Source organism: Athene cunicularia (genome assembly GCF_003259725.1).
Source record: "Athene cunicularia isolate RWA chromosome 7 unlocalized genomic scaffold, athCun1 chr7_part1, whole genome shotgun sequence".
Classification (NCBI taxonomy): Eukaryota; Metazoa; Chordata; class Aves; order Strigiformes; family Strigidae; genus Athene; species Athene cunicularia.
The window spans coordinates 24,214,821-24,240,130 of record NW_020799107.1 but is presented as its reverse complement, the minus strand read 5'-3'; the positions used below and the strand labels follow the sequence as shown (position 1 = coordinate 24,240,130).

The following is a 25,310-nucleotide window of genomic DNA, read 5'->3' as shown; positions in this document are numbered from 1 at the left end:
AAAAAACCCATCATGCTATGAGGTGGAAGAAAGGTTTAAAATATCACAACGGGGAAAAATCAGGCTACAGATCTTTTTGTCTTAGAGGTTATCTATAAACATAGGAGATGCTGACAGTAATTCTAGACAATTTTGGATGGTCACTGCAATGCTAGTTATGCTAAAGGAGAAAAGACAGGCCACGTTTCCATCACAATCTAAGCATATACTTTTTCAGAGAAATGCAATATTAGGATAGTGTGCATCCTTTATTAAATAGAGGAATACTATTTTGGTCAGCAATAAAAGCAAGATTACAATTCTAACAAGAAAAAACATAGTAACTTCCATGACTGAAAATTAACAAATGGTAAGATATTGCAAACTGTAGAACATTAAATTCAAATGCTATCTCACTCAAAGGACATTTCGCTGCCAACTGTCATGAAACACAAAGCAAAAGGGAATCTAGATCATGCAGTTAATTCATGGGAAATTACACAGCAAACTCGAGGTTACAATCAACCTTTTACACAGCATGTTTATACAGAGCACCTTTACTAATCTGAACTATCATCTCTGATGGTCCCTGTACTTCAGCATATTATACAGGCTTGGTAAAGTTACAAAAGAAAGATTAAAAAAACCCACCAAAAAAACCCCAAACCCAAACTAAAAAAAACCCAAAACAACTAAATAGTCAGTGAAGATAGTGCTACAATTTTTGAGATGTTTATTCATGAAGAATATACAGGGACCTCAAGAGTGACTAGAATTACTACTTGAATATTAATCACCTTGTTGAATAAAAAGCCCTCTAGACTAGGAAGGATGAGAAGCAAAACATTAACAGACACCTAAGTTGGATATCTATATATAGAAATTATCATCTTAACCAAATCAAATGGAGACAGTTTTCTCCAGGGGATTATTCAGAGAAGGAACCTAACTTGGATGTCCTAATTTATTGAAAGAGTTTCTATCTCCAATAACACAAAGGAAGTTTGTGAATATTAGCCTTTAAATTATGCTTATTTAAATCTTTTCCCATTTCTCTTTTCTTTCCTAAACCACCTTGGAATTTAGAAGAAACTCCAGCTTGATCAGAGCTCTGGTAGGCAAAAATCCCTTGGAAGATGCCTTTTGGGGCACAGGAACTGAGGAGAGGTGAACAATCACAAAGGACAATCTTCTTAAACCAGAACAATCCTGATGTGGTAGGAAAAATGCAAGCATGGGAGGAGGCCAACTTGGATGAACTCAGAACTGCTGATTGACCTCAAACATGAAAGGAAGTCTACAGGATGTGGAAGAAGGATCAGATGACCAAGGAGAAACACGGAAGTACTACCTAGGCGTTCAGGGATAAAACTAGGAAATCTAAAGTGCAAATGCAGTTGCAACTGGGAATGGACGTGAAAGACAACAAAGCTTTCCAGGGGTATATCAACTGCAAAAGAGAGGCAAAGGAAAGCATGTGTCCACTGCTCAACAGGTGAACAAAAGAAAGGCTGAGCTACTCCATGCTCTTCTCCTTTGGTCTTCACGGACAATATCTGCTCCCTGGATTCACAGAAATCTGCACCTGGTAGCACAGTTTGGGGAGAAGAGGAATTACCTACAATACAGGAAGATCAAGTTAGGACACACTGGATAAAAGGTGGTCTCCTTTGTTTTACCTTATACCTGCCTTGTCTTCCTCCTGTTTCATTTCTCCCCATGATGATAAGGTTCATCGTGTGCAATTCAGATATAATATCAAATTAAGAGGGAGAGGGCGAAGCCATTTTACTTAATTCTTCTCTGAGAAATACAGCTAAACCTTTATTTCTTCCCACATACATTCATGCCTATCCTCTCATTTGTCTTGAAACTCAGCTCAGGAGTACTGAAAAAGTACTGGAACTCAGGAGTACTGGATATCTAAACACCCACTGTAGCCATAAAGCACTGGGAAGACACTACACAGCTCCAGTTGCACAGGAGCAAGAATTAGTGGAAGTAAGAAGAAAAAGTATCAGTACTGGTGTCACTGGTGCAGCTTCATGACTACAGATAAAAAGGAAAGGTAATAGGTATACTATTGAGCTATACTGTGAGAACTGACATTTCATATCCTTACTCATAGCAAAAGAAAGCCTATAATTGGATGAAATGGTGGGGGGAGGTTTACAGACCAATTATGTTGGTACTACAGTCTTCACAGGAAGAAATTAATATCCCTAATGTCAGCTGATATGCTTGAATACAAAGAAGAACTGTTTAGGTAATTACACACACACAAACCACACTAAGAACTTAGATCAGGATCCCTGGCATGCAAACTATAGGAAGCAGAGCTCACAGAAACCTCTAGCTTCCAGTACGGACATGTAGCTTAATTATGACTTACATTGTACATACTCAGTAATTTACCAGTGTGTTTTATAGAATCTATTTCTACTATTACTGTTTTCCCAAAAATAACAGCAGTGAAAGCAGCCTAAATTAAAACCTTTCTGATTATTACAGCTTTACATTTTATAAAGCAGCCTTAACCCAGAAATGGTTCTAACACTTCAAAACTCTTACCAGATGAAGGATATCTTTCTTAGAACATGTCACTGTTACGAAGGCAGGTCTGACTGACTAGTACAGTAGTTCCAGACTTGTCACTGCAAGATCCTGTTTTATTTTACCCAACTAACCATGGAGACTGAAAATCTACATGCTCCGTAATTGCCTCAGGCTTACTTTTCTTTGAATGCTTACAAGCAAAAAGTTTACCATGTACAGTTGTACCTGGCTGTGGATAACATTTAGGTGATAGCTTTGTTTTTTCTTTCTCTCCAAACATCTACCTAAAATTTGACTATCCATGCTGTTTCGTAACATGGTGAACCACAGAATACATAATGTCCTACAAGAAAACTTGAGACTAAGCTTAGCACAGAAAACCAGAATGTCTCAGAAGTTCATTGGGTTGCTGGAAAGATCAAGACAGTGATTAACATTTTCAATTTCTGCAAGGGAACTTACTAAATGAAAACAGGTCACTGATTATAAGTAACAGATCCTACTCTGTGCTAACAGAGAACAACAAAAACACAAAGATTTCAACTGCCTGTAACACTCTGAATTCAGAGAAAAAAATTTCCAGTTTCAACTGTGGTAATCAATTTAATCTGTTCATATGAAGATGACAGACCAGTCGAAAACTTTAGAAAAGTCCAGTGCTGCATTGCCCAAGCACACACATTAGTAGCAAATGAAAATGCAAAACTTTTCATCATTTTTCTAGAGCAAACAGCTTTTGTGCCTGGTAAACTAGTGTCTATTTCATATGGCTGCCTTCGCCCACTCAGAATGCTGTTATAGCATGCTCAACAACATATGTAATAAGGCAGGCTGTCAAAGTGGATTCCAAGCAGGCAAAGGAAACCAAGGGAAGGTTACTTCTGAGGGAACCAAAAAAAGCATTGGGGAAGGTGACATAACTTCTCTAGAGCACTATATAGTCCAGAACAGGATTTCTCTTAGATCTTTCCCCTTCTTCTATGAATATATAAGAACAGGATCCCAACTTAAGACTGAAAACTAGAGTAATGTATTTAATGAGGACAACTTCATGTTTACAGAACAGCTTTAAAAACTATTTTAGTTAAGGGGAGAAATAAATGACAGGATTTTCTGCAATAAATGCACTTTTTTGATCCTTATCATGAAAATGGTTATCTGTGAATTAAGAGATGACAATAACCTGAATGCTCCACCTCAGTTATCCTCAACTGCCATACCTACATTAATTTAATGCACAGAGTGCAATTAAGTTATATGTGACAAAACAGGTAAGAGCAATCACTCTCCAGGTTAGTGTTTTTAAGTTCAGGTATCTTTAAAGACTGTGAGCTAGACCATAACACAGGCTCTGGCTATGTGGTTAATTAAACATAAAGTATGCTTTCAAACTCCTGAAGAAAAAATGTGTTAAAATTCATATAGTTTGCACCACAATCATTTAAAAGCACAGCACACAGAACAGGAAAAAGCCCCATCATAAAATTACCCACAGCATAGCATGAGATAAATCACTTCAACTTGATATGCTACAACTAAGTTTCAGCCTCTTTTAAAGCATATGACACTGGTAAAAATAAAAATAAACAAAAACATTAGTTTAAACAGCTGTCCTTACCACTGAAAGGTGTTAATTCGTACTCTGTTCTTAAAAATTAATATTCCACCTGACATCACTCCAATCATTATTTCATTGTTACTCTGATCCTTTAAAAGAAAAGAGAAAATTACTTGAAGAACAATGTAAGTATCTTTGAAACCTCATATATATTCATTCTCCTCTCTCTCTCTAAATACATAAATACCATAGTAAAATATACCTCAATTAAAATGGAAGGAAATGTGTTTTAACAAGACAAGTAAGAATTAAAATATTCATTCCTATTTAGGACAAGCCAAGATGTTTGTTCAGAGTTCTTTATAGAATTTTAATTTCTTAAGTTAGATCTTCTGTCTTCCACCAACTTCAAATACACAATATAGAGTATTCTAGCAGTTTATTACAAATAACAGTACTAATAGACTGGCTTCACATTTGCTACACTAAAAGCAACTAGCAACTTAAAACTCCTACCTGAAAAGAAACTGCAACCTTAGAACACAGAGAGGAGAGATTCTAAAACAAACAATATTGTAAGCATATTTAAATAGCACATTTTTTCTGAAATATCTTTGTTCTATAATCAAACACTTGCTATAGGTATCTCGATATGTGTGCAACAGCAGGATACAGACAGCAGTGAAGTGGGGTAGATTTCAAATTCTATTGCAAGTTTCTCTAACCTTAGGGAGTAGGACAAGAATATTTTTAAAAAAGAGCTGTCTTAGTTACTAAAATTAATTATATTCAGAGGCTTTGCAGAAATGGTAGCACTGTACTGACAGGTTAAGATTGTTTTAGTCAAGACCTCAAGCTACTTGCTTTACCAAATAAAACTGACACTATATCAAATTATAGTACCCCCCACCTTACATTAACAGTCCATGATATATAATGATAATGATTTATCATTTGGTTCTAATCAGAATGAAATTAAATATTTTTCAAAGCTGACAGATCCTTAAATATCAAACGCACATTCAACGATCACATTTTTCTTATTCACCAGTAGCCAACTGAACTGGCATTCAGGACAACAAGCTCAACCTGAATAACACATGTATAACTAAGTCCAAATAAGTCAAGTGTTCACTAGAGTGAAATAGTGGTTATTGAAATTGGTAAATTAGGCACCTAATAAGATAATATTATTTTCTTTTTTTTCCTTTTGGAAGCAGCAGCCAGGAAGACTCACTAAAAATAAATATTTATTTTTCCATAAAGCTCAGAAGAGTCCATTTCTATATTACAATACTAGTTCATCCAAACTTACCCTTGCATAGTGCAATTCTACTCCATAAAGTTCTAAGGTACGTGCTGTATTGAGATAATTGAACTCTGCTTCTGCAGGAGACAACCCTCTGAAAGAAAGAGGCTAAATCAGAAGCATTCTAACATAACCCCCCACATCATGCTCCCTAGCGAGCTCAAAGAGAAAATCTGCATCCGTTTTACTACTTTTACCTCCATCCTGAAATCTGAATTTCCTTTCTCACCATAAACAGCCTGCAACCCAAAAAATTTAACAGAAAAAACCTTGTGCTTCCACATCAACAAAGGCTTGACAGAAGTCCTCAACACAGTCTACAAACGCACACATTTTATTTCTAAAGCACTCCATCATTTAAATGTCTGTGGAGCTCTAGAATCTGGAAATTACTTTTGCAGTCCTGTATTTTGTATTGATAACTGCAATTTCTCTCCAAGGCTCACCCTTAAAGTTTAAATTACCATCAAATCACTTTAATTTTTTTACTCTACCAAAAAGAATTTGCTAAGCCATTGACTGAAACGTAACATAACATTCAGTAGTTTCTACAGCCAACAACATGCCCCAATTAAGCAAAGGTTTTTGTAAATAGCTTACATTTTGTTAAAATTAACTGTAACAAAAAGCACATAAGTTCTAAAATACCAAGGAACCATCACTGAAAAACTACCACAATGTTACACACTGGAAAAAAAAATAATTTCCATTGCTTCATTGCCTTTTCCTCTTTAGTAAAAGGTCACAGACTTGCACACAGGAAAGAGCAGATATTGAAGAAAAGGACTTTGTTACTGCTAAAGTAACTCTTGTTTACTGGTGAGAGCACCATGAAAACAAACCCTTTATGCACAGAACATTCTCAAAGAATGAAAAAAAACTCTTAAAGAAATTATATACTGCTAAGTTAATATCCTATGTAATACTCACAAATAGTTTTCAGTGTACCTTTAACACGTTTGTTTTTTCACTTATTTTCCCTGTCATTTCCCATTCACAGACATTTGTGCAGAGTATTAATGGTAGTTATTATACAATCTACAAAAATCAATCACATTAAATGTACTCTTAAAAAAACCAAAACAAACCAAAACCACCCCCAGAAACCTTTAAGACAAAATACTCATTTTTTTATACAATAGCACAGCACCAGCAGTCAGGATTTGATAAAGTCAGTCAATATCTTCTCCTATAAATCCTTACATGTGCTGCTGATGTAATTTTGCTATTTCTTTTTCAAAGTCTTGAGGCTGGCTAGGGATGAAAGAATAGTCTGAGAGGTAGCCTGGCAAGTTTTCTGAATGGTTGTAGTCTCCCAGCTCGGCTAAAATATTAAAAAGAGAGGTTATTGTTTATCACTGATGTACTTGGCATTATGCAATGCCCCCAAATTCACAAGAGTCTGCTCCCCCATACTTTATGATCTAGAGCAAACAAAAATGGAGAAGACATTTGAAATCCCCTTTTCCATTTTGAATAAACAGTCACATTCTCAGTGAATACCATGGAGATAATTTAAAGAAAGCTTTGAGTAGGTGCTTATGAAGGAAGTTTATAAAATGTTTACTTTTTAATAAACAAATTAACTGATAAATGCTGTCATAATGGCTAGCACTAAAGAATATACTTCAAGGTATTTGATTTGATTTTTTTCTTTTTTAATTTTACCTGTGCTTGCTTTCATGTGATTACGCAATACATTTATTTTTAACACTACAACTGCTATTTCTCCATTAAGATCTGCCAAAACCACCAACTCATTATGTACCAAGATATATTCAGAAGCATTAGAAAAATATTTTTTTGCACATTCAGCTGTATGTATGGAAAAAAGTACACATACACACACCTACACTGAAACTACTTTACTTGAAACTACTAAAAAGTGCGTTTACATAATCTTTCTTGTAAGAAATAAAGTAAAACCTAATTTACTGTCAGAATAAAAACCATACATTTGCTAATACAGGCTTTGAGGCTAACTATAATCCAAAAAAATTCAGCTTTAAATATCTGTAATGTATGTGATAGATAATTAAGATAACCCGTGAAAACTGGAAAGTTCACAGCAACACAGCATGACATGGCATCCTGGGCAGGCCTACTGATACTTTTGTGGAGCATGGAAGAACTGACAAGGGGGATGAAGGCACTTGTGGAGCAGGAGGATAAGCAAGAGAAGGGAACGTAGGAAAGAAGTCTGGGGTACTTGCATCTCCAGAAACAGATCCCATTTTAAATAATTTAAAAATTGGAAAATAGTACCAGGTTTTATAATAGAATGCATGTCTTGCTAAAATCCACCACAGAGAATACAGGACTGCCTGAGATCTACATCTGTTATTTACCTATATTTATAAAGAATCCCAAGGGCTAAACCCAGAGAGAGTTAGTAATAGGCATGCACAGATGATGATTAGACAGAAATCTGTACCCTGAAAAAATTAAGGGCATAGGGATATATATAAATGTAACTACAATACACAGCACATACACCACTTCTACAATATTTGAAAAATAAAAATATGTCGTGCTTAAAAGCTTAAAATGTTATAAACTTTTCATAGTGCCTGCTTCATTATCCAATACTTCAAAGGTAAAGCCTTACAGCATGACAGCACTTGCAGTACATATCTATTTCCAAGTAGCTGGAGTTTGGGAGTTTTGTTTAAGAGAAAATGCTCTACTGATTGATCTGGAAAGAGGTGACCACTTATCAAAATTATGCATAAAATGTTACATTAACATGACCATACATTTTTTTCCCTGAAAAGATTAACATGGGCACCCTTTCTCTGATACATACAAAGTATACGTGGTACTAAATGTAGATACAAGTATCTTTTACAGCAGAAAAATACATTAATATAAATGGATATATCAGGATTGCTTCTAAAACTGAATTTCTGACAATCACAAAATTCAAGAACAAAGTGCTGAACAGTCTCTTAGGTGGCTTTTATTTCTTCCACTGAACAATTTAAGTTTATGAAGGAAAATAGGGAGAGAGGAAGAGGACTAAATCTCAGTCTTCAAGCCTTATCTACTCACTGGATGGCTTAAAATTGACAACAAGGGTATTGAACTTTTTGGCCAGATATGACCAGAATTCCCTCTTCCACGCCTATTTGAAGGTTCACTGTATGATATGTTAAAAATGTTTAAGTGTCTAAAAAATGCTTTAGTATAATTCTCAAGAAAAAACCCAACCCCACACTTCAGAATACAGAGAAATACAAGAGGGTTGGTTTTGGGTTTTTTAACTGCATGGGTTTATAGAAGGAAAGCAGACAGCATTACCAGTATTTTTTCCATATCTAATTTAGCAAAACATGTTGAGGGAGAAAAACCAAGTAACCATATTTCCTTAATTATTAGAAAAGTAATATCATGTCCACAAACATCACAATGCAATGCTATACAAACTCCATTCTTCAAAAACTAATTGATGCCACTTTTCAAATATTTCCATACTAACGGGTACATGAATATTAATTATACTTACACTGAACAGCATAGGATGCCAGAAGAGCAGCAGTATTATAAGGACAGGGCAATCTGTTTTGTTTTGAAAATGAGAAATATATAAAATTACATATTTCATATGAAATTTGGTTATTTTGAAAAGCCATGTTTTTTCATAGTCGATCAATAAACTGGACAGATAATTATTATACACACTTCTACTTGCATAAACAGTAATTTACTTTAAATATATTTTTATTTTTGCTGGCAAAATCCCTCACCATTAACTTTTTCTCAATCCAACTTACATTTAATGTTTAACACAGCAAAAATGTCTTACCTTCCAGTAAGAATGTCCTGCTTAATTTGCAAAAAATACTGGTACCTTAAAGAAACAAACAAAAAACATTAATTAAAAATTAAATTATTTAACCATTTCTCATCAATTTAATGCATTTTACTTTCAGTTAGTGCAAAACTAAAACTTTATATTTTGCATGCTATTTCTTAAACTCCTATGGGAATGAAATTAAACTGTGATTACTGAACTAATAATTCAACTTTGTAAATTAAACTAGCTACAGGCTAAGAAGATATACACATTTGACTAAGAGGCTGCAAATTTCACATTCTACCTGCTTTATTTCCCAGTATTTATGTTGAATTTAAAGTTTAAAAAAAGGGAAGAAGTTTTTTGAATTAGTGTGAACAACAGAACTATTCAACATAACATCCAAAAGCTGAAGTTTACATCTGTGTATGAGGTACCTTCATAACAATGATTTGTACTACAGGTAGATAAAATTAATTTCTTTTCATTGAGTATTTGATATTATTCTGTTTTCATTTAAATTAACATATTTACTCTTAGTATTTTGGAGTCATATTCTTAAATAAAAGTTGTGGATTCTATTATGTTGAATGCCTTCTGACCGACTTCCCTTGAACTTCTGAAGTTTTATTTAATTACGATGTTGTTCTAGAAATACATCTAGTCTTCCCATGACCACTCTTTCAAGTCAGGAGGAAGGTAGAAACAACAAAAGGAACATACGAACACTTTAAAACAAGAACTATTTCCCATCAAAAAATGGCAGCAGAAACACTGTAAGAACCTCTACAAACATGAAACCGCAAACAGATTTCCCTCCAAATTACTTCATTTCTCCAACAAACCCCAAATATTTTGTTAACATCTCAGAATGAATCTTTTGTTTATTCAGTTGAGGTCCTTCATATTTCACTCAAAGGTTTTAGACTATTTCAAAGAAGTATAAATGTTTATATCAAGTGGCAAATTACACATGCTTTTATAAAACTCCACTGACACAGAGACTGAAGTGAGGCAACAAACAAGACTTACTGAGATGGCAGGATGTTAGCACAAACTTAAACAAACTTTCAGCAAAACCCCTTAATAACAGAGCATAAAAGTAGCTGTAGAATTTAGGCTCTAATGTATTTTTATTTTTTAAAAAAATTCACTGAGTGGAAAATTTAAACCTCATTCCTGCTTTCTTATAAATTTATTTCATTTTGGGACCTCCTACATTATTATAAAAATCATCTGGTTTCCTTCTTGTAGTTCTGATTTGAAAGCAGAGCTTCAGCCATATCCATTCATTATAAACATTCAAAGTTACTTATCAAAACTACCTAGTTCAAGTTCAACTGAAACCGAACATTAAGTATTTCCCAATATTAACTTAAAGAAATTTTAAAAAAATCTATCACTTCATGTCACATAATATGACCTCTCATAGTTGTGTAGTCTTCAGAAAGTGGGTTAACTACCACTTTAAAGACTTCCACAAACATTTACAAATACACACAGAGAAATCCAATCGTTTACAAGCTAAATATAGTGGAAAGGTATGGCATTCCATGTTTGAAAGAAAACAAGGGAAAACACTTGCAAAGTGACAAGCAAAGATGTTAACCCATATGCTCAACTCCTACAGATCTGTCAAGGGGTTCTTTAACTGACCATCATGGCAAGAAGCTTAGTTTAAGGTATTAACCACAAGAAGTTAAAACTAAGACATTAGCCAGGCTTTAGAGACCTCAAAATACTCTTTCATTTTCCACCTTAAAATGCATATTGAAACCGAGACAGATAAAGCAAAATTTCTTTAAGAGTTAAAAGAAGCAATAAATGACAAGTTAAATTTATATATTAAAACTATATGCTTCACATGCTTAGCTCGAGTATCTCTTCTCAAATATACAAAACCAATCGATTTTTCCTACTTTTCTTGTTAACATTTATGGCTGCAAAAATGAGGGACAAAAACATCCTGTATGTGCAGCTGCACCTTCATTTTATTTTACTTTTTTGTGTGTAATGCTTTATTAGAAATATTCCATAGTAGTTAAGGGATCTCATGATTAAGGAACACCAAGCAGGGTTCATTTTCTGTCCACTGTTTTTAGCAAACAGTGAAGTTAATGGCTTGTTAGCTAACCAACCCAGTTTGAATACTGAAGCCTCACATATTATTGAGCAAAATGGGAAAACAATAGAAGCTTTAGCTGTAGATCTGAAAAAGCCTGAAGAACAAATTCAGCTAAAACAGCGAAGGTGGTATTGCATTACAATGTTTTCATCTTCCCTATATAGATATATCTAGAAAAGGGTAAGACAAAATGATTGTAATTGGAGTCAACATTAATAAACAACTGTTTCTGCCATGACTAGAACTAATGAAGCTTCATTTGCCATCAAGACAAGTTCATAAAGCTAAATTCTCCAACACAAGGTGAGCTGCTGCTGACCTTTCCTGACCTGGCACGTTCGTAACCTGCCTCCCTCACACAAATTCAGAGGTGTGTAGTAAGACACGAGCTCACACTGAACCTTTCTCTGACATCTAGTCATACAGCCTCATATGTCGACTCATTCCCCTGTTTTCATGAAATTTATAAAAAACTAAGCATCTCTGAAAAGTCTCAGCTTGAGCTGGAACTGTCATAAGTTTTCGCTTTGTTTCTTTTTTTAAAGGGGGAAACACCGATTACACAAGAGGACCCCATATTTGTGACATGGCATCCTAACTTCACTCCAAAAAACCCCACAGATAGTAACTCACTCTCTGTAATAATTTCAAATACAAATGAGTTTTCTCAGGGGCAATTAGGCCTATTAGCAAAAAAGGCAGAGCTGACCTAGATACAGCAGTCATATATTATTTCTCATCTAAAAGGATGCTGTAGTTATAGCTTTGTATTTACAGTATAACATTTAAATAAAACAGTTCTCTCTTTTCTTTACTGTTCACTTCCTATTGATTAACATTTCTTTTTCCATCTCTTCAGGAATATTACATATTGTCCTTTAATTCAAATGACACATTTTTCATTTTTCTGATATAGTAAATTGCCAAATTTTCCTAGAGTACATATTTCAATAAAACAGAGCCTGATCCAGGATCTCTGGGACTCATTTTAGCAAATTCTGCCATCATAGATGTGTGTAAAATTGTACAAAATATGACAAATCAAAAGAAATTATAAACAAATGTGGACTCAAATTTTCACAGTTTTGGTATTTATGTTTCTAAAGCTGTCTTTAATAATTTAGATAGTGCTTTTTGAAAGGGGCTGACCCGTTTTCAGAATGGCTGACATCCAATCTGTCAAATCATGCGACTTATGTAGAGGACCAGAACTAATTAGGAAGACTGAAAATTTGAGGCATTTCTTCAAGGACTAATTGCAACGCACAAGCCTCCTATCTTGATTCACACTGAGCGTTTTCTTCAACAGACTTCAACATATTGCTATCAAAATAAGCTTACATGCTTCAAGCTAGGACTACAACCATACAAACTGATTAATTTTATTAGCGCCAAGCAGAAAATGGGGGCGGGGGGGGGAGATCAAGAATAAAATGCAGAAAGCTCAGGAATTTTATAATCACAAAGGAGAATACAAGTAAGGATAAAATTAAATTTGTACTCATTAGTGAATAGTGGGATTAAGTTTTTCCACTCTTCTCTACTTTCCCTTTTCTGTTTCTACATGGTAGTATTTTCTTCATGTAGTTCACTTTGCATATAAATTTGTAAATTTATTCACAGAAGCTTTTTGTTATATTGATTTGGTGCAACTGTTCATATCTGTAATTATTAGGCAAAAATTAGAAGCTTGCACATACAACATCAAAATGATTCAAAAGAAAATTTCCATGTTATAGCTTTAAAAAATTAATGATCATCTTCCCCTTATGTGTCCTATAAAAATGTCTTATTGATAAATTAACTAGACCTACCTTGTATATTCTTCTTGGAGCTTGTTTGGGTCACTTACAAAAAACTTAACTCTGAAGTTCAAACTGTGAGGAGATCCTCCTACAGTCAAGAAAAGTAATTTTTAATTAATCAGGGTACCCTGGAAAAACAGCATAATAATTAAATATGAATTGACCAAATACATACATGTACTCACTTTTTAATTGTTTCCTGATAGGTTTGTTTGCATCCAACCACCTCTGGAAAGAGACAAATTATAACACTAACTTTAGAGAAACAAAAAAGTTTCAAAAAAGAGAAATAGACCAAATTGTAGCCTTACACATCAAGAAACTGTTGCTTTTTTTACTTGGTCTTCTACCAGAATGTCTTACTGGCATACAAAGTCTTGTTACTGATTCTGGAAAGACACCAACATTATCATCAGCAGTTGCTGCTGTTCTTTTCCCGTGATTAACCTCTGTTGTTCAGATATCTGTCTCTTACAGCGCTAATTCAACTATGACTTGGTTCTATGATTGTCAAGTGAGCCTGAGAGAGGTCAGAACTCAATTATGATGTGGTCACTTCAGCTAATCTTTAAACTGATTGTCTGAGGTGCACTAAGTATGGCAGTGAAGAGTGATGAGCAGGCTGATTTACCCAACTCAGAAGTTAATTTACTTAAACTAGTGTTTATACTCTTGATTCTGCATTTAGTAGGTCTGACACATCCAGGGAGTGATCCCACTGGGTCACAGATTCTCTTTAAATTGTCAGCCTGAGTGTCATCTCTGGTAAATCACTAATTGGGATCTTGGAAACCAGAGACTCAGCACTCAGTCTGCTGGATTAAGGAGTACAGAACAATTTTACCAAGTGATGCCCAACATTGATTGTTTCTACAGCAGAACACTGCTGTGGGGAAGTACAGACAGGTCTTTATAAAAATCAATGCTGCAAATCTTAGATTGAAGTATGGTTCTCTGGAAAGCCCTGCAAGTTGTTTAAACCACTCCCCACCAACAAACACAGCAGACTCAGCACATACCAGCATAGTTCAGTTAACTCATAAATCTACCTTTGTTATAAATACTGTTTGATTCCTCATCCTGCCTTGCAATGCAAGCCCGCAAGCCTCAGGAAACAGTTATATGGCCACAATTCCTATGAAGTGAGAGAGACTTAACCCTGTATAGCATGTAAGTACCTCACACTTATCACAGGGATGATTTTTTCATGTGAGGGAGCAGGAAGCAAACACACAGAAGTGCCTGAGCTATCTGACACACACTATGGATCTGAAGTTAGTTCCGAGTCATTTTTTCATTGTTAATAACAAATAATGATGACTACATCCAAATACTGTATCCTTGTAGTTGACGACTTAAGAGGAACTAAAGAGACAGTTTGATACAGTTTAAGAGTGTGATTATGTCCAAAAAACCCTGACACATGATTAATTGATTTTTTGGAATAAATGTAAAGATTTAAGAAAGGACTCTCCAGCCAGGGATACATACAAGTTTTATATAAGAATATTTCAAAACATGGTGAAAGAAACTTGAATATCTTTAAGCAAGGGGCTATGATCCAATATATCTGATAAATGTACAGATATGACTGATAATCCGTAGATTATTTTTGGGGTGGCGGGTTTTTTGAGATTACAGTTAATCCAGGAAACTTGGAATTGAAAGGCCTAGCAGAAAAGCTTGCATTTACATTTGCTTCTGGTTGTAAAGATCAATTTGGTATGTACTAGCATAGTTCAAACCACAGAAGAGTAACCTTGTTTTTAAGCATATTTAACAGCCAATATTTTTGACTTCAAGTGATATCATTGGATCCAAATGCAAAAGGTGATTTTCTCTCTGGGAAACTGCTGAACCACTTAATATTGTAAAGAAGCTGAAGTTAACAGGATTTAGGCAGAAGTACCAGAATTTTATGGATCAAGGTGCTGCTAACAAGACATGTTATCCCAGTAAACTTAAGAGGCAGGTAGATTTGGGGATCCATGAAGTTTGCACCCCATTCCCTTGGAGAGTCATTTCTGTACTCTCTCCTACCCCAGCAATGTTCCCTACCTCACTCCCTCCTGCCAAGGGCACTCCAGCACCCACTCTGACAGTATTCGCTGCACCCTCACTCCCACTACACATCAATACCCCCTTCTCAGTGTTACTCCATTCACCCACAGCACAAGACTTAAGACAAATACATCACTCCAGTTGTACACAGCATCAATGCTTTCTTGCATTGACTTTTACTGTGACATTAATATTATACAAAAATATAAAGCTTGTGCAGTTTATGAAATACACATTTAGGTACAATGATAAAGGTTTCACACTCCATTAGCAGGGTCCCCTTTTCCCCATCAACTTTATCTCCTACCGTATTGATTATATCTTAGTTTGGATTGACAAATACTCTAGTTACTTGTGAAACAATACAGTGGAATATTACTGAGATATAATATTTTTTTGTCCAAATGAACTGCGTGTAAAAGTAAACTGATATCAAAAACTGAAATTAGTCAAACCCATAAATTCTTCAAACTTACATGACTATTATTGGTAACATTTCTATTTAGCACAGACACATTGTTTTCATGGCAACTAGATATGTGCTGAAAAGCCAAAATATTTAGAAGGCAAAGACTACTAAACCTTTAAAGCATGTGTTTATATCAAATAGCTGTTAAGTCATTCTTCTTTTGGACTAACACTTAACCAGATCCGTCTACTACAGTGTTGTGTTCAGCTGCTTCCAGATGGATAAACCAAGAAGAGAGCTTAGAGGTCTAAGTTTTGGAAATCCAGATGAATGAGAAAGTACAAATTTATGAATGTTGAGTAAAATATGGAGTAATATTCAAGTAAATACTTCTTAAACAGAGCTGAAAAATAATTCAGCTTTTTCTACAGCATGCCTTTCATCCTGAAAACAAAGCTTAGAATAAAAAGATTAAATGAGGCCAGTCTGCTAATGTCTTAAAAGAACTATCCACAGCTTTATTCATCTTAATTTTAATGTTACCAGAACATGGAAAAAGAATATAATTAAGAATAATTTGCTCTAGAGAAGAAAGAAATGTGGAAGCAGTTCCCTATTCAGGCAGAAGAAAAATTATGGCTGTATTGTGACTTCTTTCTTCCTCTTCTACATTAAAATAAGTAAAAAGAAAAACATCCAACCTTTTAGTAAGATAAAATAAGTATTCCTCCTATTTAGACCAGTCACTCAATAGTAAAACAACACTAGATGAAATCTGCACTTACCAAAGAAAGTTACATTGCCTTCTGAAATTTACCTTCATTACCAAATGATTAACACTCTACAGTGTCAGATCTCTGACAGTGTCAGATCACATTCTGCACATTTTGTGAACAAAAATTACTTTTGACACACAAGGTGGGAAATAAAGTTAGACCCCATCTCTGTACACATATATAATGGGAATGAGGGAAAGAACTGTATTTATAAGGTATAATACTTAGATAAACTGCACTTTAAAACTTAAAAGTATCAAACATTTGATACCTATAAAAGAAAGTATTCAAGAAGTATTCTTCAAGCCATTATGACATCAACACTATAGCTATATCTATTACAGCCAGCACTGGACATTACAGCTGGATCTATTAGTTTCTACTGGTGATTTACAAAGTTTTAGTCCGAGAGCATTTCCTTTCAATTAAAGCACATGAACTGTTATAAACACTCATTTTCAAAGGAGTCCCTTCCTTTTCCAATTAAGGTCATGAGCTGATTGCCCTTGACAGTGGACTATATGAAGTGCTATTAAAAGACCTACCAAGTATCTGGGCTAGAAACAAAACCATCAAACAGGGCAATCTAAAAAACCCCTCAATTTTTTGTAAGTCCTAATGGAAATAAATGATATTGAAGATTTTGAAAGAGTTACTATTTCTTATCCCAACTGACAACAATCATGCAGTCTAGTAAATAGATACAATGAAACAAGCAACAACCCTTTAAGGTATTATTTCATAAGCACTGATCTCAACATTTTACTTCAAACTTATAACTATTAACATTTAGTTTTGTTGTAAATACAAGGTATACCAACCCAACTCAAATGACTCAGTTGGAGATGACGGCACAATATTGCAGTGGCTTCTAATTACTTCTCTTTATAATGACACGGAGCAGAGTGATGAACATGACTATGATTTATAAAAACATATTTATAAAAGACTCAACTTACAGGGTTATCAGTAGATTCATCAGCCAACTGTAAACCAAAGTAATCTCTCTCTGTCAAATCGAGATGCTTGAAGACTATATCCAACAGAACTTGTCCCTGATCATGTTTCTGCAGAGAACAAATACATATATTTTTTTAATGAACAAATATATAATTGGACACACAGACTTCAGGCAGTCAGAGAACATGTACATTTTTTCAGATGTACTCTAGCAGCCTAAATTTTAAATATCACGAAGTGTATCCCAGAAGTGCTATTTTTAAACGAGCTTCATCTCGCTTTTTGAAAGATATGTGAGGAATTATTATTTTTCCTCTTTGTCATTTTCTGACAGTAAGAATTTCTCACTTCTCAGATAGCTACGTGATTATTCCCGAAAGCCAGTCATTAGCCAAATTTGATATTTAAAAGGAATACTGAAGAAAAGAGACGGAAAGAAGGCTAGGATTTGACCAAATTACTTTGTAGCCTTGTTTGGGTCACTGAATTTAAAGGTACAGGTCTGTACAAGTTATTCTTACTTATTTAATCTGAAAATCTATTCTTGAATCCAAATGAACCAGCATATTGAAAATGTTTCCACAGTTAAATGGCATAGACAGACAGCTGAAGCAGCCAAATATCTAACTGAGAAGCGTCATTTAAAAGCATTCTCTCAAAGCTACTACTTCATTCTAAATGAACTAATTCGAATTAACTGAACAGCAGCAACATTGCTTTTCAGAGACAAGTGAACAAACTTGATTTCTACTACAGGGACAAATTTTACCCTCAAAATGATATCAAATGAATCTGTAGTTGTTAGTACATAGCAATTTTTTGCCTAACCTGAAAATACTGCCAACACAGTAACTGAAATGTTGAGTGTGCCATTATGACAGGACTCAATAAATACATTTGGTGAAACCTGAAGGGAGTTTCCCAAAGAAGTTAAAGTGTCACAGCTTCTTGAAGTACAAAAGATGAGGAAAAAATCTGCAAGAACAACTGTCAAACAAAAAAAAAATATGAAAGAGGTGACTGATACATTGTCTACCCAGATTTTCTACTTCTCTGGCACCAAGCAAGCTTCTGATAATCTTCCAGGTGACAAGTATTAATGATACTACAGTGGATTTGATACATCTTGCCTTGTCTACTGTAGGCCATAAGATATTTCAGAAGTTTTAAAACAAAACCCCTCATATCCTGCTCCCAAATGACCTCACTTTTCATAGAGATTATATGACAGTTTACTTTTACAGTCATTAAAAAAGAAGTATGTAACTAAAAGGTCAAAAGAAGGTTGCAAGAATTTAATTAATTTCCATATACAAGAAAAATCTACAAGTTACATTCAGACATTTGTTAACACCTAAGAGCATCCTATTAAAACTTTTTTTTGGTTCAGCTGAAATTACACGGAAGTTGAGTAAATTGTCAAAGCCATTTATTGGGGTCTAAAGACTCTACAAAACTTGATAATTTATTTGGTAATAATTAAAAAATTAGAAAATAGTTATCAAGAAATTATGCTTGAAATGATGCCAGCAGGCCAATCATAACCATAGCTCTGTGCATTTAAACTGAAATTACATAATGCATATATTCAGGTCCCATATAGATCTGGCTAAATTAAAGTGATCTAAGAATTGCTGTATTTACTTGAAAAGATGATCTTATTTTTTAAAAAAAATAATACAGAGAAAATTTCTTGATGTTTAACAAAATGAACTGCCAGCAGGAATACCATTGTTAAAAAGTTCACTACTGAAAAATTTACTTCCCAATAACTAAAAACAAGCAAAAACCCCCCAGACTTTAGCATCATAAATACATAACAGCATAAATGCATGACAATTTTTATATACAATCCAAAAATAGTCACTTTCATTTTTACTAAATTAGGAGGTTTTGATATATTTTGAAGTAAATCAGTAATCAGTACAATTTTTTCAGCAAATAAAACTAATTTTAAAATTACATAGCAACGCTAATTTCTTTTTGGCTTTTTTCCCCATGTAGATTTAAATCAGAACTCAAACTAAGAACTTATGACAGTAACTATTAGAAATTGGGAGACATCTGGAACCCAGGTTTAGGCTTACATTTACTGCAGCTGACATGTTACTTCTTCAAATAACATGCAGATATCAATTCTGTAGCTTTTTTCCAATCCAAACCTTAGAATTTATACTGTTTCTTAAATATCTGAATAGACATTTCCTAACAAAAAAGCTTGGAACTTGCTGATCAGATTGAATTCAGTAATACAGACTGTCATTTCACGACTGCAAGGAAGGTATTTCTCCTGCAATAAAGCAGCAAATTTGGTAAGAGAAGACTAGTTTCAACATGAAGCATTTGTTTTGATCACAATGTTTTACTCTCAGTGCAAGATAAAGATAAGCATCTAGTATAACCAGACCTCAGTCTAACCCATCTCTGATATTTACATCATGATGTTGCAGCTTGCCAGAGCAGGTGAAGGTCACAATCCTGCTTGCTGTGAGAGGTCCAAAATATTTGTAATACTATCATAACCATTGAATAGCTGCTATAAATTCTAGAAAGTATGATAACAGCTTTCTACTTTTGTTTTTCTAAAATAAAAAGCAAAACCAATAAATGTGGATTAGCATAAAAAGAAACTTGATTTATTTGTACAGATAAACATTAAAATGTCTAACTAATTTTGACCTTTCAGAACAATTTTACATCAACCCTAGATATCAATATATTAACTGCACTTTATGAATATCTATCATCTAGTGGCCAACATCTAATACCACTAGATATATGCACATTAATTTCTAATCCTAAAATGATTGTTAGCTGTTTACCAACACCCCTGTTTGAAAACATCTGCCATTACATAGGTTTAATGCCTGCTTAACAACTACCATCTTTCCAATTTACATTACTGACATTCGGGTTATGTTGCTGGCCTACAGAACTGGCTGCATCTACAGGAAACACCAGGAGATATTGTTGCTGTGTCAGTCCAAACAGATTTGGACTACTGATTACAGAGGAGTGGAATGACGGGCCCTGGGCTTTCCTGGAGGGGGTCAGACAGCTCTACTGCTCACAGGTCTGTGGGGGACCGTCCTGCTCCTTCACCGATGACAAAACCTCTCTTCTCGCAGCTCACCGCAATACTTGTGTTGCAACTAAAATAAGCACACCCCCAAACAGTCAGAACTGCACTACTGTCTCCTTCTATTCTACATCTTACGTTAGCTTTGCAAAAAATTATCTTGATTTCAAAAGGTTTCCAAGCAGGCTATTATTTTTTTGGTCAAAGAAAAAACGGAAGCAATTAATAATGCTGAATATTATTGAAAATTTTCACTTCTAAAAGTGGGGTTTCTGTTGGTGTGGGTTTTTTTGTTGTTGTTTAGGTTTTTTACACATTTTTAGATTTTACTTCCATTAGAGTGTAAATTCATTAAATCTGAGGAGAATTCTGAGACAATGAAGGCTCTAAATTGAAACATTTGTCCATGACCACTAACCCACTAGAGCCTTGCTCACAGAACAACTCATCCCATCTACCTTGTCTTACTTTTCTTTCAAGTTTAGTGTGATCTCCATACCTATGTACTGGCTTTCATGAAATACAATTAAGTCAGCCTGCATGGGAAAGATACAATTTGAAGTATTTAAACAATTAATTAAATCCAATTAAAGCAATCTGATCTTTGAAAAGCAGGTTTACAGTAATGTAAATCATTCTGACCATGTTGTTAAGTCAGCCTCACTTCTTCCAGCTACACATTTTATGAAGTATGTTTTTCAGGGTCAGAGTAGTTGTTTATGTGTTAAGCAGTGCATTCTATAAAAAGGATTTCTACTCTTCAAACACATGTACAGGTTAGTGCCAACTGATTCTTCTGCCTGCAACCAAAATAACCTGGCTGCAATCCACAGGGATTATTTGATTTGATTTGTTACGCTCCATACAAGGTAAGGCTTAGCACTAAGAATGCCTATTTTACAGATCAATGGAAAAGGCTTGTTGAAATGTGAACTTAGAACATGTCACATAAATTACCAAGAGACATTGTCTGTGATCAGCACTTTGCTGTTGGAGAAGAAATAGCATTTGAGTACATTTTTATTAATACAGCACTGCATACTCCAGATGATTAAGTTTTACAATGATTACCATGCAGAATACCTATAACAATCACCAGGAGAAAGAAATCTTAATAATTTATTTGATGTTATCTTTATTCTTCCTGTTTTGAAAACAATTCCATAAATATTTATTGCCAAGTATTGTGTCAACCACAATAAACTTAGCTATAAACCCTGAAAATCTGGTATTGTGTAGCCTAGCATACATTTGCTATGATTGAATACTTTATTACTCCCTATTTTTGAAAAAAACAGATTGAGGCTAAGACCTGAGATCAAATTGTTGAGTACCAATGAACTTTTTATTCCCTAAACTCAGTTTTAGTAGACAAACTTGCAGGCTGATCTATATAAGCAGTAAAGTATGATCCATGCAACTAAAACATTTAGTACACTAAGGAGGTTGCAAGAACATATTACATTAGTTCTTCCTGAGAGAAACAGAATAGATATTTGTGAATTTATAAGTGGTGATCTACTTTAGAAAGGCACTAGCATTCCCTAACATATGGATATGGGACAAATTACCCCCGAAAAAAAATGAGGCTTGATGTTGACAAATTAAAGTCTTAGGTCATCCCTCCCCCAGCTCCATCATTCAAAATTCCCATTCTTAACTACTCAGAAGTCCCCAGAAGTTAAATAGCTCCTGAATGAACTACAAGAATGCCTTAAGAGAACATCTTAAGCCTTCTATCTTGATTGAAATGTCTAAAACAAATAACCACCAAGTCCACCTCTAAATCTTAAGCCACTTGACACTAAATCCTTGCGAGTTTTTGCTAGATAACAGAGATTCCACTTCTCTGATAGGCAGCTCTAAGCTACGCAGGCTCTAACCACCTGATAACAGAACAGAGAATTGCAATCACTCTTACAAATCTTCCCTAAAACATTCAAATATATCAATATCATCACTCAACACTGGATATCAGAATTCAATATAATTACTGAGCATTAGAACTTTTTTACATAGTCCAAATTAAACTTTTTCAAATAGATTCGAACGCTGCTTCAGTTTCTCTCTCACTTCCCATGTGGAATGCCCTAGGCTCCACACCGGCATCGGGCCATCAGGTCTACCCCAACGATGGGCAGTCCTACAGCTTGATTTGATATTGAACTACCCCTTTAGTCCATTCACTAAAGCTTAATTTTTTCTTGAAAAACTTTAATAATCATGCCACCTGTAACTTTCACCATCATATGATTCAACTTTTCTCACACATAAGTCATCAATTCTGTAGCTTATAAAGTAAAAGCTGAGTTCTCCTGCCTCAGGACATCCTTTGGATTCTTTCCTGTTGAGTTCTGGTTCTCACAGGGATCACTTTAGATGTTTTAATGTTTTCTTGTGAGGACCTTGCTTGTTGTTTGTGAGGGTTTTTTCCTCAAGAAGTCAAAATAAATGGTTGCACTTGCATGAACATATGCACAAAATCATGAACATTTTCACTTTAACTCCTTATCAAGAATCACAGATTAGAAAATCTGATTAATAACCTATTTCACTTCCAGGTTCATATGTAAAAGTTATTCACTTTTCCTGGTAACAGTCCTTAGCATTCAGTAACCAGATTCCTATTTTCTTTCTTGTTATCCTCATTAGTACATTAGAAGGTGGTGAGTTTAAGTGAGAGAAATGACAGAACAAGAATATAATCTGAGAAAAGTAAAAAGCGAAAAGATACTTTTAATAGGATAGCTGTAAGCAAATAGAACCATATGTGCAATAGAACATGACAATTACATTACACAATCATGAGAAGAGTTACCATTACACCCTACTCATGCTCAAAATGCAAAAAACAGAATGGAAAAGAAAAAAAAAAGGCTTGCTTCTCCTTCAACTCAGTGGCAAAACTGTTCTCCATTTCCATTACACAACTTTATTTCTAGGAATTCCCTTCACGGACTAAATAATGCTTGGTTTATTTGATCTTTAAATGAAGATGTGTTAGTACTGTAGAGAATGCCAGAATGACTAAGTTCACAGTGACATAGTATGTACATGTACAAGCATGCCTATCTGAACATAACTTTCCCTTCTATTCTGTACTTAACACTATTTTGAAAAATTAAACTCTAGCCACATGAATCCAGCAAAGGAAAGTAAGCTCGGTGATACTGATTTTCAATAAGCAACTTACTTACATTAACTCTGAAAGCTTGTACAGTGTTATCCAGGAGAAGAACGTTGCAGACCACCTCTGTATGCTGCCTGTCTCGTGCCAGCTCAGATGCTCGTACATTGTAGGTTCTGCCAGCAGGCAATCGGAAACGTGCGGTCATTACTGTCCACACAGGGTCTTTAGGCAAAACAAAATTTAAAAAGATCAAGAAATGCAAATGCAAGAATATCATACTTCAAAGAAAGGTCAATACACAGCAAGTCCATTGATAAAAAACTCCATTACAGACAAAAGAAAAATGAGTACTAAATTCATTATATCCAATAATGAAACAATGTCTTACAAATTACAACACAACCTTATTCCAAAATACTCAGTCCTTTACTTTCTGCCCATTGTCTACTCCCTCCCTATTTTAAGGTTGATTTGTGGGTTTGGGTTTTGGTTTTTTTTTTTTAAAGATTCAGAATAGCTTTTCACTTCAAAAAGCATCATAACTGCTGGGTATCATGGCTACTAGGGTCCCAATATTAGAGACAATTAAGTAATTAATTTCAGTGCAGAACAGAAAAAAAAAAAACCCACACTTATACCAGAAAGCTTTATAGAGGAAAAGCATGAAGAAAACAGTAAATATTATACATGAAGACTGTGATGCATTACTCTGCAAAGCCTGTGCATTCACTGTATAATTATTAGACATAAGAATACAGAGTAATAAAGCAATGCTAATGTTTTTATTGGTTTTTTTTTAAATTAAAACATGAATAGTTAAAGGTTTGTCCAACTACTGAATCTTCTGTATAGGTCAAGTGGATTGGATTTATATATCTAGTTTGGAAGCACAAGCAATTCTTGTTCTCCAAATAAGGAAGCGTGACCAAAACAAGTCTACAACCTGTGCTAAGTGCTGATAAATAAAACGCAGGAATTAAAACGTGACTTTCACATTTCAAAACTAAGATTATAACGATTATCATGCAACTCCAATCCAGCAAAGTACTTATGTGCACACCTGATGCTTATTAGCCCTATCCAACAACACTAGTTACTTTCTTAAGCACCTCACAAGATCAGGACCTGTGATTCACTTAATTACACACTCAGTGAACTATTTCTACATCCTTTGACACAAGCATAAGCAAACCGAAAGTTTCATAACTTAAATAGAGAGTATATTGCAAAGGAAAATTAAAATGCCTTAAAAAGTAGTAAAAGAAAACAGGTATTCTCAAAACTGAATAGAAAATGTTTGGTTTTCCTTATTCTGAAAAAAAAAAAAAGAAGACTTCCAATGCATTTACCTGTTTGTTTCCTATTTCTTTGGGGTGGTGGTGGGTGTGTACCATGATAAAAAAAGAGGAGAATTTAAAAGAGGACAGCAAACATCCCAGCAGTGATTAGACAGCTTGCCTAGATCATAAGAGATATCTGTGCTCCAATATACACAAATGAATAGGGATAACAAGTAAAAGATAATCCCCTCCTAAACAGTAGATAGGTTAGATATTTAGGCCCTTGTAGGAAAGTGGAAGACCAAGATTCAAGCCACCTATATCAGGATGGACTGGGACTTTGCAGTTCAATCTTCCCAACACCTGCAAACAACCTCCTGAGCAAATGCCCTAAAAATCACTGAGGTATTTTGCTTTTCTAGAGTATTTCTTCAGCTCTTCCAGTATGACCACACATATCAGATAAAAAAAAAAAAAAAAAATTTTT

General features: G+C 34.6%; 1 protein-coding gene across 2 annotated transcripts in view; it reads right to left on the bottom strand.

Moving 5' to 3' along the window:
- The window catches only part of PTPN4 (protein tyrosine phosphatase, non-receptor type 4), a 90,278-nt gene that overhangs the window by 47,265 nt on the left and 17,703 nt on the right, over positions 1 to 25,310 (bottom strand). Inside the window, exons 2-11 of one of the 2 annotated variants that reach the window (XM_026852583.1) lie at positions 23,611 to 23,765; positions 17,334 to 17,441; positions 13,314 to 13,356; positions 13,138 to 13,216; positions 9,208 to 9,252; positions 8,908 to 8,960; positions 6,606 to 6,726; positions 5,409 to 5,496; positions 4,610 to 4,651; positions 4,154 to 4,242 (exon numbers count right to left, since the gene is read on the bottom strand). In XM_026852583.1, the coding sequence (XP_026708384.1) occupies positions 4,154 to 4,242; positions 4,610 to 4,651; positions 5,409 to 5,496; positions 6,606 to 6,726; positions 8,908 to 8,960; positions 9,208 to 9,252; positions 13,138 to 13,216; positions 13,314 to 13,356; positions 17,334 to 17,441; positions 23,611 to 23,748 (806 nt within the window). In that variant the 5' untranslated portion in view covers positions 23,749 to 23,765. The remainder of the gene's footprint in view (positions 1 to 4,153; positions 4,243 to 4,609; positions 4,652 to 5,408; positions 5,497 to 6,605; positions 6,727 to 8,907; positions 8,961 to 9,207; positions 9,253 to 13,137; positions 13,217 to 13,313; positions 13,357 to 17,333; positions 17,442 to 23,610; positions 23,766 to 25,310) is intronic. The other variant, XM_026852584.1, reaches the window with a different exon arrangement.